The following is a 15,667-nucleotide window of genomic DNA, read 5'->3' on the forward strand; positions in this document are numbered from 1 at the left end:
GTTTTGGGCGTCGATGGATTGGCCTTGGTGGACCCGTTGCCTGGCTCCCACCTCACCTGATTTATCGAGCCTTGATTTCTTTCTTTGGGGGGCCCTCAAATCTATCGTGTATGAATCACCTGTGGAGATGGTGATTCATACACAATGGTGGGACTGTTAGTAATCCTATAACTCCCATGCACAAGCACACTGTGTGTAACCACCCAGGTGTGAAGAAACATGAGCAGGGGTCAAGGTGTGGTGCCAACATCACATGGAGGAATACTGCCCCTCTATGTTACCAGGGAATACTAGGTCGTAGATGTCTCTCATCAGCTGGTGTAATACCATCACTTTGCTTATTGTAGGCTCGAAGTGGTGGAACCCATGTGTATTCTCTGGAGTAAGTCCCGGTCAACCCTTCCCCATCTCTTCCATCATGCAGTATGACTGATGACTTTTGAGGTTATGATGGACATCATGGCGAGATCCAATCTTCCTTACATTTCGAGGGTACAGCTCTAAAACGGTGTTCGCAGGCCGGCCGGGTCTTTCTCAGGTCTTTCGTTCTCCACTACCCTGTAACCCCACATAATTGGTACATTTCTCTGAGGTTACTACTTCGTATTTGTCAATGTTAAACTTCAGTTGCACTTTTCAGCCCATCTGCCCAACTTTTCCAGATCCTGTTGCAGCAGCATACTGTAATTATTGTTATTAACAAACCTGCCAACCTTTGTATCATCTGCAAACTTTGAAATTAAGCTTGATATACCTTCAACAATATCATTGATAAATATACAAAACAAAAATGGGCCCAACACGGTACCCCGAGACACCACTAATGACGTTAGTCCACATAGAGCAGTACCATTTACCACCATTCTCTATATTCTCCAGGCGCCTCTGTAGCCAGGTGGGAAGGAGCAGCAGCAGTGCATAGCACACGCATCTTGATTAGACCGGGGTTCGAGCCCTTCACCACCAAATACGGAGGATGCGGAAAGGTCCGGGCATATCCCGGAGCAATATGGCCTTAGTTGCTAATGCTCCTAAAATCCAAATAATAACAACAACTATCTTCTCCCACTCAACTATCCTTTTATCCATTGTAGCAACTTGCGGTTAATGCCATACTGCTCCAATTTGTACAATAGTCTTCCATGTGCAGCAGTATCAAAAGCTTCCTGAAATGCAAGTATACGGTATCATATTGTTTAGACAGGACTTTCCTTTGAAAAACCCATGCTGTGTCTGAATTATTGCTTCAGTCTTGTCTAAATGATCCTGCAATGCTTCTTTAACCAGTGACTCCAATTTTTTTTTTTTTTTTTTTTTGGAACAGAAGTCAAACTAACAGGTCTGTAATTACTTGCATCATCCTTTGATCACCCTTTCTGAATTGGAGATACAGTTACACAGTTCCAGTCCATGGGGACTTTCCCCAAGTCCAAGGATGCTCTCATAATAATCGTTTTTTTTTTTTTACCTTGAAATGGCAGAGAAGAAAAGAAAAATTTTGACAATCAGTTTGAAAGTGAAAATTATTTGTGACTTTGAGAATGTTCCATTCTCTAAGTCCAAATTTGCAAAAAGTTAAGGCTGAATGTATCAACTGTATCGACTATTTGTAAAAATCGGAACAGCTTTACTAGTGACTTCAAAAGAATCATTGCAAAAAACTTGTGTGTGATAAAAGTGATCTGGATAAAGCTTTTTTGAGTTGGTTTACATTAAAAAGAATTTGAAACTACAAGCTACAAAATTGACTCATCGATTTATATATGCAGATTATGTCTGCAATAATGGGTGGCTTGACAGATTCAGAAAAAGAAATAAGTGAAATCAGTTTTTGATAAGGTAATTGGCAAATCTGTTTATGTAAACAACGATGTGAGTAATGACTGGACTGAAACTGTGTCCAGATATAAAAAAAGGCTTCTGTGAAATCACACTGGCTTTATAAGCATTTTAATGATGATGAAGCCAGTATGTTTTATAGATTGCCTCTGTACATGACCACAAGTTAAGGTGAAAAGTGCACAAGTGGAAATTTATCCAAAGAGCACTAACCGTTCTGATTTGTTCAAATATGAGTAAAACTGAAAAAAGTAATAGGGAAATTCAAGATGTTTTAAAAACATTAAAAATCTTACAGTAATATACCAAACTATCAAAAAAGCTTGGATGGCATCAACCATTTTTGAAGAAGTATGTAACTGGGACAGAGGGCTTAGATAACACATTGAAACATTTTGCTGATTTTAGACAATTTCCCATCTCATTCTTCTCAATCTAACCAACATCAAACTTGTATTTTTACCACCAAACTCAACTTCTGTTTGCCAACCTATGGATCACGGCATTGTTAGAAGCTTTAAATACCATTTTACAAAAATTTTAATATTGGAAACTATAGAATCCACTGAAAGAAAGGAAAAATTTCAATTTCAGTCCTTGATGCCATCTAATATACGGGGTGTCTCAAAAGTATTGGTACAAACGTTTAGGGGAGGTAGTAACATCTAAAGGAATGTGAATCGACTAGGAATCCATAACCGGAAACGTCACTGTAAGTCTGTACACGGTGCTGTTAATCAGTTCATAAGAGGGAAAATTTCTGGTTTACTCATTCAAGCAGTAGTTGCCGCATGTAGAGCATGCATCGATATACGAACTGTGAGCTGGATTAGCAGAGAGCCCACACTTTGTGCACCCCCATGCGGAACAACATCGCTTTGCAGTAAATGTGTGGGCAGGTATGGTCGGTGACTGCTTAGTCGGCCCATACCTGTTACCATCCCGCATGAACTCCACTGAATATCGGATCTCTCTTGAACAAGTTCTACCAGGGTTACTTGACGATGTTCCAGCAAATGTGAGATGCAACATTTGGTTTCAACATGACGGGGTGCCTGCCCATTGTGGAAGGTTTGTTCGTGACCATTTGAACAGGCGTTTTGGGCGTCGATGGATTGGCCTTGGTGGACCCGTTGCCTGGCTCCCACCTCACCTGATTTATCGAGCCTTGATTTCTTTCTTTGGGGGGCCCTCAAATCTATCGTGTATGAATCACCTGTGGAGATGGAAATGGATCTCGTGGCGAGACTCGTCTACGCTGCTGCTACTGTCAAAGAAACTCCAGGTGTGTTCGACCGTGTCTCCCAATCCATGCTGCATCGGTGTCACGCATGCATTGCCTCTCGTGGTGGAACCTTCAAGCATCTGTTGTAACATCATGAAATGCATCCATCTCGTACTCCATTGTTAATATTATGTCAAATAAATGTTTGCCACTAATTACTGTCGTATCATTTCTGCTTCTTGTGCCTCTGCTACTCTTTTCCCCGTGACGTTTCCAGTTATGGGTTCCTATGCAATTCACATTCCTTTAGATGTTACCTACCTCCCCTAAACATTTGTACCAATATTTTTAAGACACCCTATATAAGATTACATCACAGACCATCAAATATTGTTTTGATAAGGCAGGACTAGAGTTTGCAAAAGACACTGAGGAAAATTATGAAAATATTCCAATAAGAATGTGGTTGAAGAAACATGACTTGGATACTGGGTTGGAAAGTGTGGATGATTGTGAGACCGTGTACAACAACCTCGTAACTGCCAAAATGCCAACAGATGAGGACAGTCTCGGAGCTGTTAACGTAAAAGAGGCTTTTGAAGACAACAGAGAGGAAGGATATGGTGGCAAGTGCCCAGATAATGTAGCGTCAAACACAGAGGCACAAACTACTTTAAACTCTTTTTGTTTCATTGGTTTCCAATGACATTCATCCCGAATTTCAATTTTGTCTCATTAAAATGAAAGGCATTGCTCATAAATTTCACCTCAAAAGAAATTTGAAACAAACAACATTGGAAGTTTATTTTAAAAAAATAAAAGCAATGTACATATTACATCAAAACTTTTTAATAACGAAATTATTATTGTTATTTTTTTAATGATTTATATATTGCATAAATATATCAAATAAATTGTTAATTGGGTAATCATGGGATGTGGTTTTTCATTCTTGTTTTCATCCCTTTTTCATAAGTATAGTATATATATCTCTGTACATGATAAATGTAATGCGTAGAAGCAAAAGTAAAATATAGCTACCATAATGGGTATAATAAGCAATATTCTTCATTCCCTTGGTTCCTTGTTATGACAGAGTTTAACTGTACAATTAATGAACAATTCTTAAAAATTAACTGCATTTATCGGTTCGTGTTCATCATACTCAATGATTACTGAGCTCTGAGCATATTTTTTCTCTTTGAAAGTCAATAAGTTATGTAGCAATTCAGATGGACTTGTTAAACTAGTGTGTGTGTGTGTGTGTGTGTGTGTGTGTGTGTGTGTGTGTGTGTGTGTCATTCTTGTTTGCATATTTTGTGAAGTTGCATTTAGCAATTTAAAGATAAAAAACAGAATGGATGGGATATTGAATAATACAAATTTTAAGCGCCTTTTGATTTTTCATTGGAAATAGTGCTTTACTGATATTGAATATTCGAAATTCATAATCATTCCAACAACTTTTTGATGGCTACTGCTGTTTTCCCAATTGTTATCTTTTGTATTATGCCTAAATCACAATTTTATTCTTTGTAAAACAGATGATATTAATTTATTGTGCAATATCAAGCTAACTTGTGATAATATCACAACTAGAAATTAATGTTCTATAGTGTAAGGGCTTTATTCTTTCTTTAACATTACTCTTAGGGAAAATTAAAAATACATAGATTGGCAACACTTATGTTGCCAGTTCATATAGCTAAGTCCAGTGGACTCGGGTTCCAGGCATTCTCATGACCAAGTGACTTAGTGTGATTTCAAAAACATTCTTCCTAAAGTGACAGTTCTTATTTAGTTTTTGCAGTTTTTCTTCAGTTTTTGTTAAAAGTAGATTGTCTTGTGTCCTGTAAGGAACTTTGAGAAAGGAAAGCCTTTTTTTTTTCTCTCTCCTTCCTTTAACTAATACTAACTTTAATCCCACTTGATCACTCCAGCAGCATTGCTCCTGCCCCTGAGAAACCGAGGTGTTAAAGTTAATGCCACCCCTGCACGACTAAAAGTAGCAAACATGGACATAAAATCATTTCTATCACTAGAGCTGTTAACATACAAACTTACATCAAACCAACCTCTCTCTTCCTGAAAGCCTGAAAAAGGACTTAAACATGTAGGAATTTCAATCATTCCTAATACTGCATTCTTTGTTAACCAACCTGTGAGCAAGCTTGTTCCGTTTACTATTCAGAGATGTTTAGAAAATGTAGAAAGGTCACCCAAAATGATGAAGCAACTCTGCTAGTGGCTACTGTTAATCTATTAGTCCATGTATCCCTCCCCCAGGCTATCAGTTTTCCGAACCCCCGAACACTGCCTCGATAGCATCAGCAAATATTTTTGCACCCTTTCTGTTTAAGTGTATCCCATCCCTGTACAAGCAGTCTCTCCTGCTAACAATCACAGACCAGGCTGAATTGATCGACAAGGCTCTTGTCATATACTCCCTCCTATCATCTCTCGGCAGAATTGCAGACACTTTCAAATTCAACGTAATTCGTGGCTTTTTTTTCAACAGTGACCTGTACTTTTTAAGTAATTCTGCCAGTCTCCTACTGTTAATATCATTAGTGCCAACGTGTACAACAGTGTCACCTTTTGTGCCCTTAAAAGATTATATCTGCTCTACAACGTTATCAACCTTTGCCCCTGGCAGACATACCCTGGTCCTGTTCCACCTGGCACACTATGGCCATAGATGCTGATGCACCAAAGAAATCCCCAATCAACCAACCTGTTCCACATATCCTTTTTGCACAATATGTTCCCTGTCTCCCTGACAGTAGAGTCACCAAAAACTACTAGTTCCTGTGGGACCAGCGCATTCTGCCTTGGGGGTTGCCGCTGTGTTGCGTGATGTTCGAGTGCAAGCTCTGCCGTTGATGCGGGCAGCTGAGACCTTGATGGGCCTCTGAGTTTAGATCCTTCGAGGGCATCCACCCTGTCCTTGAAGCTCTCATAGAGGCCCATAACAACACTGAGTTGTCGCCTGATTTCCTCACACTCCTTACATTGTGCACACACAAACACATTCCCCTTGGCAATATCATGTCCCACCCCCGATTGTTCCACAAACATCAAATAAGCAGTACATTTTAAAAGGCTGTGATTGATTCAGAGGACAGCTCCCCCCTCAGTTCTTCCCTACGCCACAGCACTCCCATTAGCTTGCGCTTTTTGCTGCTCAGTTTGAGTCTGATTTCGATTCAATTTCAATACAAAATTATAACCCTAAACTTATAGCACAAACTTATATCCTAAAGGTATCTCAAAAATATTGGCACAAACGTTTAGGGGAGGTAGGTAACATCTAAAGGAATGTAAATCGCATAGGAACCCATAACCGGAAACGTCACAGGGAAAGTAGTAGCAGAGGCACAAGTAGCAGAAATGACACAAGACAGTAATTAGTAGCAAACATTTATTTGACATAATATTAACAATGGAGTACGAGATGGATGCATTTCATGATGTTACAACAGATGCTCGAAGGTTCCACCATGAGACGCGATGCATGCGTGACACCGACGCAGCATGGATTGGCGGACACGGTTGAACACACCTGGAGTTTCTTTGACACTAGCAGCAGCAGCGCAGACGAGTCTTGCCATGAGATCCATTTCCGTCTCCACAGGCAATTCATACACGATAGATTTGAGGGCCCCCCCCCACAGAAAGAAATCAAGGCTTGATAAATCAGGTGAGCATGGGGGCCAGGCAACGGGTCCACCACGGCCAATCCATCAACGCCCAAAACACCTGTTCAAATGGTCACGAACACACCTTCCATAATGGGCAGGCACCCCGTCATGTTGAAACCCAATGTTGCATCTCACATTTGCTGGAACATAGTCAAGTAACCCTGGTAGAACTTGTTCAAGAAAGATCCGATATTTAGCGGAGTTCATGCGGGATGGTAATAGATATGTGCCGACTAAGCAGTCACAGACCATACCTGCCCACACATTTATTGCGAAGCGATGTTGTGCCGCATGGGGACACACACCATATGGACCCTCTGCTAATCCATACACTAGGTGCATGTCTGCCAGCTCACAGTTCGTATATCGATGTATGCTCTACGTGCGGCGACTACTTCTTGAATGAGTAAACTAGAAATTTTCCCTCTCGCGAACTGATGAACAGTGCTGTGTACCAACTTATTTTTTGTTGTTTATTTTGGTTTTTAGGAGCATTAGCAACTAAGGCCATATTGCTCCGGGATATGCTATGGTCATACCCTGACCTTTCCAAGTCCTCTGTATGTGGTGGTGATGGGCTCGAACCCCGGTCTAATCAAGAAGCATGTGCTACGCACTGCTGCTCCTTCCCACCTGGCTACGGAGGCGCCGTACCGACTTATGGTGACGTTTCTGGTTATGGGTTCCTATACGATGGGTTCCTTTAGATGTTACCTACTTCCCCTAAACGTTTGTACCAATATTTTTGAGACACCCTGTATATTATATATATATATATATATTTATTTTATTTTTTTATTTTTGTTTTTCAGTATCGAGTATTATGTCCGAGTTCCGTTCTACAATTTCCATATCTCCTATCAAGTTATATGTATTAATTAATAATGTTACGTTTGTAAAATCTAAGTCGTTATATGTATTTAGTTTTTAAAAAAAAGTACAATTTAATTGACAATGAAGTTTAACAATATTAATAAATTTTACTGATTAATTGATAATAGTATACTAAGCTGACAGTTTTAGTATCGTGCTACGTGTTTCGCTATCTAGTTTTACCTTCAATTAAAGTTAAATTAAACTTCAGGTTAAACTAACTGGTCTGTAATTACTCATGTCACTCTTTGATCCCCCTTTGTGAATTGGGGATACATTAGCACCAGTCCGTGGGGACTTCTCCTGACTCCATGGTTTCTCTCATAATTATGGCTAAGGGTTTGTTTAGTTCCTTTGCCGCCTCCTTTAATATGACTGGATAGATCCCACCCATTTATATTTAACTTATATCTAACAAAATATTTCCTTGGTTAAAACATTGAAATAGCAAAAACAAATTCATAGAAATTTTAAATACTGTATTGCATTTTTAATTGAACAAAATTTCTTGGGATGTGATGCATCCTACCAACCTAATTCTCTTACAATTTCCTATCACATTAATGCCACATTAATATAGGGTCACCAGACATCCATATTTTGGATGTCTGGGATTGTCCCAATTCTGGGCATAATTCCTCAGTGTGTCTCCCCCCCCCCCCCAAAAAAAAAAAGTTTTTGAGAAGCTTTTTTGCCCCAATTTTGATAGTTATTTTCTCAACTAAACATATGTTAAAATTAATATCTAATTTTGTTATCTTAGCATCTTATCTAGTAAATAGCAACACTCATACATTGTCAAAGTGCAAAATGTTGTTTTGATGTAACAACCTGTTCAGCTTTGCCCAGCTCATACACTATTTATTGACATTGTGTTACTGCTTTCATGGCTTAATTAGTCAAGCGAGCAGAAGAAGCCTGATGTAAATACTGGCAAAATAAAACATTAAATATTTTATTTTCTCTCAATTTTTACTCATTTACTCAGGCATTTTACTCAATATCTACATATTGAGTAAAATGCCTGTGCGTAAATGAGTTTATAAGGGACATAATTTGAAAAAATGGGCATTTAACAGCAAAGGATCATCTTGATGACAATATTGAATCATCTTGATGACATCTTCTTCATGCATATTGGGCATGAAGATGAAATCATCTTCATGCCTAATATGCATGACATTATTAAATAATGGTACTCCTGGTTACACTAATATAAAAGCTTACATAAAGGGAAAAAAATGAAGAGGCAAAACTACAAATTCTAGCCCCCCCCATCCCCTGCAAGATACTTGAATGGGTCATTCTGTTCTTTAATAATCATACTGAACCAACTGTCAGGTTCTCTGAATTTTTAGGCAGTCCACAGTACTGGATGGAAACAGCAAAGGCTGCCATTCATTACAAGAAAAGGTCACAGTTAAACTGTTTTACTGCTTGGATGTATTAACCTCCATGGTTACATGGCCCTGACTTTGATTCCTCAAAACCAATCTTTTTTTTTTTTTTTTTTTTTTTTTTTTTACCGAACAGTATTGTAATGAAGATCTGCCAATGTTTTTTGTCACCCATGAACTTACTGCTGCTAAAGAGAATAGGTATCATTCTTGAAAAAAAAAAAAAATTAAATGCAATATTCAGAAGGTGGTGGCATAAATAATTTAGTCGGTTTGCCTGTTTGATGGACAAAAAGGCCAAGCTCTAGGAGGCAAATCATGCAAACCTTGCCAGACTAACAGCCAAGTGGGGGTGGGGAGTGGCTAAAAATTCCTTAGCAACTCTTCCTTCTTGTCAGAAGGAACTCAAATTCAACCCTAAATACTGGGTTTTAATTCAGGAATACCAGTCATTCCTGTCACATATCCTCGTACCACATGTACCTTTGTCAGTTGTGCTGACATGTCATACATTCTTTAACTTGAAAATGGGACACCACCTTGAAAGCTAATTGATGTTTTAGCTCTTTTAATAGATCTTATTAAAAGTTAATTCCACGATAAATTACAATCCATTATTTCTAGGGCGAAGTCGCCCACCCCTTACTGTTGTATGGTGATTCTATCAAATTAAATGTCTGGGTTGTCAGGTATGTTACTTCAACAAGACTGGTAATGATGTTTTGCAGCCTGTGGGGGCTATCTGCACAGCTAATTGTGATTGCTTTTTCACTGCACAACACTTAACACTCCTGATATAGTGCCATTCAGGTTATTCAATGCTCATGTGTCTTCTGCCAGTGCCCGTGGCTCAAGCCATTCCATTTACTGCAAGAACCATGAATTGCAATGTGATGATAGTTGTCATGTGCCAATTGCCATAATGTGCTACTGCATACCATGCATTCTTGAAGTTGATAAAAGTGGCACTCTGCCCCAAAGGCTGCTTGTTGTTTCAACACTTTTAACCGATCTTATTAATTTCATTAATTATTTTATGCTCTTTAATGACTTTATCAGTTTTACTTAATTTATACTTCCAATTTCAATGCCTGATTTACCTTTATGTAATTTATTATATAAAAGTTTGTTTTCATTTATTGCAAGAAATTCTTCATGAATAGCATTATATGCTATTTTTTAATATAAAATGTATTTTGCTTTTTTGGGTTGCTTTAGTTAATGTTTTCTTATATAAAACATGTGTGATGTCTGCAAGGGGATAATGTAGATGAAGTAAAGCAAATATCATCTTTTAGAGGCACAAAAGTTGATATTTTAAATGTTGGTACTAATGATATTAAGAGTATAAGATCTGAGAATTTACTTAAAAATTACAAGACAATGTGACGCCTCCGTAGCCAGGTGGGCAGGAGCAGCAGCGCGTAGCACATGCTTCTTGATTAGACCGGGGTTCGAGCCCGTGAGCCACCAAATATGGAGGATGCGGGAAGGTCAGGGAATGACCAACGCATATAACCGGAGTAATATGGCTTTAGTTGCTAATGCTCCTAAAAACCAAATAACAACAAGACAATGTTCAGAAAAGGTTGAATTAGGATTAAATTTGAAAATGTCTGCAAGGCTCATGGAGTTGAATTTTTTTCTCAGTGTGGCCTCTACTTGTTAATAGAACAGACTCTTATACAGGGATATGATACACTTAAATAAAAAGAGAATGCAAGAATATTTCCTAATGAAATCGAGACTGTCTTTAGAGAGTCGGAAAACTACTAGATGGCAGATTGATAAACAGTCTAATAGATTAACTGTAGCCTGAAAAGCAAGTCCATCAGAGATTCTGAGCTTGCTTGGAGTTTTCCTAGAACAATCAAATATATGGGCTGTGTTACAGTTGCTAAAAGCAAAAATAATTGCAGGTACACTTGCTTGTGCTCTAGTTCTAAGCATGTTTGATGTATTCTAAGTGTAAACAATTGATGGATTTGAAGTCCTGATTAAGTTAAGAAATGCAAAGATAGGGATGTTGGCAACAAGGTGCCAGTGAGAAGGGATTGCAATATTGAAATACGGTAGGTACAATTTGTACAAGCGACAGGAGAGTGGAGTAATGCTTTTAAGAAACAGAATTTAACACATTTCACACATGATGTGGCTAAATATTCGAATGATAGTCCATTTGGTGTGACAGACATTGGGAAAACGAAAATAAGAGCAGAAGTCTGCTCTTATTTTCTTTGTTTTCTTATTTGTTTTCATTGTAGTCATCAGCCAAATGACTGATGAGTACAATGAAAACAACTGACAGGGATGTCAGTTGTTTTCATTGCATGTTCAACCAGTTCTGCTGAATAGGGCCCCATGCACAAATGGTCTAAATAATAATCTTTTTTTTCCACATTTCTATCAACCAGCCTACCACTCTTACCCACATTATCATCACTCCAGGAGCTCTTGCGTGAGTCGACTGGAAAATTGCTAAAAGTAGAGCATATACTTCATTCTCAATGGGTATGATTTGTTTGATATTGAACATGGGACGTTATTTAAAAATGTAATTTTTAAATTATACAGGGATCCTTGTTATCCGAGGATAATTGGTTCCAGAAAATTCCACTTAAAATGGAGCCAATTTTCGTAATGTGTATTATGTATTTATACATAGTGAAAAATGGATTGATCTGAAAAATGAGACAATTATTTTATTATACATTTTTATTATAATATGTCGAACAGTGGTTAAGTAATGTTCATTGCAGTTACACTGTTTTTCTGTTTTATGAATAAAGAATGAATCCAGAGTTGTTATTTTACTGTATTTTTTCAGATAAAATTGTCTTTTTCGTTTTCAAATCCATGTTCCTATTTTTTATGAGTGACTGCAATTATTAAACAATAGGTGCAAACTCAGCATCATTATGGACCTTTATGAGAACTTTAAGAAGAGAGTGGATGTCCTTGAAGGATTTAAATTGGGGGGGCCCATCAAATTCTGTGTTTCACTGGCAGAGTTTCACTTGATCGTCAGGCAACACAGTGGCAATCTCCGAAACAGAATGCATTGGTCCCACAGGAGTTGTGACTAATTCTTGACAGAGAAACGGGAAATATATTGTGCAAAAAGGATAGGGTGGAATAGAACCAGGGTATATCTGCCAGGGACAAAAAATGATGACTTAGAGCAGATATCACTTTTAAGAGCACAAATGGTGATATTGTTGTATACATTGGAACTAATGACATTACGAGTAGATCTGCGGAATTACTTGACAAGTACAAGTCAAAGTTGAAAAAAAGTCTCGAATTACAGTTAAATTCAAGTGTCTGCAATTCTTCCCAGACACAATAGGAGAGAGTATATGATAGTCTTGTCAATTAATTCAGCCCTGTAAAGATTGTACAAGGCTCGTGGAGTAGAATTTTCCCAGCATAGTCTGCATGTTAACAGGAGAGATCCCTTCTACAGGAATGGGATATACTTGAGTAGAAAGGGTGCAAGAATATTTGCTGATGCTTTCAAGTCAGTGTAGGTGGATCGGAAAACTGCTAGCGTGGGGGGGGATACACAGTCTAAAAAATTAACAATGGCATCAGGCAGAGGTGAAAGTGATTCTTTCACTGTTTATATAGGAGTGGGAAGCAAGATGCTAGGGATTTCTGGAACTGCTGGGAGTCATGGATGAAGTAAATACAAAGGGTACTAGGAAAGTTTTGCAATACAGCTTTGTTTATTTAATTTTTTCAAAGTAATTTCCTCTACATTCAATACACCTCTCCATCCTCCGAAACCAATCTTTAAACCAGTTCTGCCAAGTTTCACTAGGGAGTAAAGCACACTCGTTGTCCCAAGCCCGTAGAAGGTCCTCATCACTGGAAAACCGCCTCCCTTTTAGCTTCATTTTCACATGCGGGAACAGTGCAAAGTCGCAGGGAGCAAGGTCTAGACTGTAGGTAGGGTGCTCGAGAAGTTTCAGTCCTGTCGTGGTCAAATATTCGGTGCAGGCTTTGGCGCGGTGAGCTGAAGCATTATCGTGATGCAGGTACCAGGTGTCCATTCTTGACTTTGGCCGCAGGTTCTTCATAGATCCAATGACTTTAGGCAGGCATTGTTCAGTATACCACTTAGCTGTGACTGTCTTCTGCGTGTCCAAAACGACACGTTCCACAATTCCACTCGATTTGAAAAATACAGCTATCATTTTCTTCTTTACAGATCGGGATTTTCTGACAATTACGGGTGTGTCGTCATCATCAAAGACCCAAACTTTGTTTTGAGCCTTGGTCGGCAGATCGTAATAGTACAGCCAAGTCTTGTCACCTGTCACGATGTTGTTCACATACCGAGATTGTCCCTTATCAAACTTTTTTAACATCTCCCGGCACCAAGTCACACGTCGTGTCATCTGCTCTTCAGTCAGTTGATGTGGCACCCAGAGAGAACAAAGTTTCTTCACGTGCAAATGATCTTGCAGAATCGAACGAATTGCTGGTGCATTTAGGCCCAAAGTATCCTCTATCTGTTGGTAGGTCACTCGCCTGTTTTCGTCAAGCATTTTCCTCACAGCAGTAACGTTTTCCTCCGTAACTGACGTTCGTGGCCTTCCCGGCCTCTCAGAATCCTCCAGAGTGAAATTCCCCCTTTGGAATTCTCTATACCACCTGAATATCGTTGTACGATGTGGACAATCATCATCTAGTACAAGAGTCATTTCTTCTAAGCACTGGTCTATGGTTAAACCACGCACGAAATTATACCGCAAAACTGTCCTTATCTCATTTCATGACCACGATGCCATCGCAAGCAGTTTACACTCTCACTACTAATGAATAACTGAGCCCATCGACTTGGCGCGGCGGCTACTATGCACGTATGAACATGTCTCAACATGCAGCAACAAGCAGCTTCCTGTGATTCATTGTTGCGTCGTATTGCAAAACTTTCCTAGTACCCTTTGTACATGGGCTGTATCTGGCTAACTAAATAAGAACAGTTGCATGTATACTTGTGTGTACACCAATGATAAGAGTATAGTAAATAAATTTTATGAATTTGAAGTGCTGGTCAAGAAATCAAAGGCAGATATTGTTGGGATATCAGAAACGTGCCACACCAATATATGGAATACAAAATTTGGGGAGTACAATGTGTATGCACAGAAAGGACAGATGGGAAAGTAGAGGTTATGCTGTTAGAAAACAAAATCTAAGGCAGTGCATCTAATTGACATGGGTGGCCAGTGCAATGTTGAGTCAGTTTTAATGTGACCTAAGCACTAGGAAAGCAAAATTGAGAGCAGGTGTGTTATAGGCCTAATCATCTAAGACAATCAAAAACTGATCGCGAGTGCAAACTACAATCTTATGTCAGCTGTTCCCTACTTGGAGCATTCACCAGCATCATTGAGCAGTGCATTCCTAGAAAAAGGATGTTGCTAATGCAAAGCCAACTCAGTGTATACTTGCTTGTATAATAAATTTCAGGTATAAATATTGACCACTTGTGCATTTGGTAGAGATTTCAGAAGCATCGTATCCTTCAGGTGTAGGAGATGCATAATTGAAGCATAATATCTGCCCCACCTACCCTTTCTCTAAACGTTGTAATCTCCAATATTATTATTATTATTATTATAATAATAATAATATTGGAGATTACAACGTTTAGAGAAAGGGTAGGTGGGGCAGATAGATAGTTATATACTTGAAGCCAAGATTCAATTGCAGTGCACATGGCTGAAACACTTTGGTGTAACAAAAGCTCTGGAAAAACAAAAAGGAGAGTAAGAATATGTTATAGACAAAAAATGAATAGTATAACCAACAACTATACAGACCAGTAAAATGGCCACAGAAATCAAAACATAATTAGGAATTTTTACTTTCCTGATATTGACTGGAACTTGTAGACTGGTCACATGTCCACCACCAGAACCTTACTAAATTTATTGGATGAAACATGTTAGGGGAGGCAAAAAGAGAAATCAGTACTTTTGATCTCGTAGTGTCTTTTCATGCATTAAGAATATGCAGAAAAAATAACCAGTAAGCGGCAATGATACGAGGGGTTTCCAAAAAGTAATGTAACATATTTTTTTCTCTCGATGTTTAATAATATAAAGTTGAAATTACACACCAAGAAATAAGTGAATGTGCACTACTTCTCCACAAAGTCTACAGTTTTATTGATGCACTTGTCCCAACGATGGATCTGAAGAAGTCCATGCCCACGTGCAGTAACCAACATCACACTGCCTGATGAACTTAAACTTCCGCGGTGAAATGCTTTCTTGAAAGGTGTTTTTTCTGAAGGCCTAAGACATGGGAGTCTGACAGTTTACCAACAATTATGGCACAACCACTCATGAGTGATCTGAGCAGTGTGTGGAGTTGCATTGTCGTGCAGCAAAATTAGCCGCTGGTCAGGAGTCCTGGTTGTTTGCGTCAAATGTTGGCATTCAGTTTTTCCAAAATTGCACAGTAAAGCTGTGCAGCGATTGTTCCTTCTTTTTGGCAAGAAATCTACCAACAAAGCCTTGGCGGTCCCAGAACACTGGCCATGACTTTTTGGAAACTGGGAACAGTTTTGGATTTTTTGTACACAGGAGATTGTGGATGTTTTTGCACCAAAAAAC

General features: G+C 38.8%; 1 protein-coding gene across 1 annotated transcript in view; it reads left to right on the forward strand.

The window, feature by feature from the left end:
• LOC150082918 (uncharacterized) overlaps positions 1-3,770 on the forward strand; it is a 186,485-nt gene extending 182,715 nt beyond the window's left edge. Inside the window, exon 13 of the mRNA XM_090378320.1 lies at positions 3,444-3,770. Coding sequence (XP_090234446.1) covers positions 3,444-3,770 — 327 coding nt within the window. The remainder of the gene's footprint in view (positions 1-3,443) is intronic.
• The last annotated feature ends 11,897 nt before the right edge of the window (positions 3,771-15,667 follow it).

The sequence above is a fragment of the Mastigoproctus giganteus genome, chromosome 7 (assembly GCF_048544385.1).
Source record: "Mastigoproctus giganteus isolate SK-2022 chromosome 7, ASM4854438v1, whole genome shotgun sequence".
Lineage (NCBI taxonomy): Eukaryota > Metazoa > Arthropoda > Arachnida > Uropygi > Thelyphonidae > Mastigoproctus > Mastigoproctus giganteus.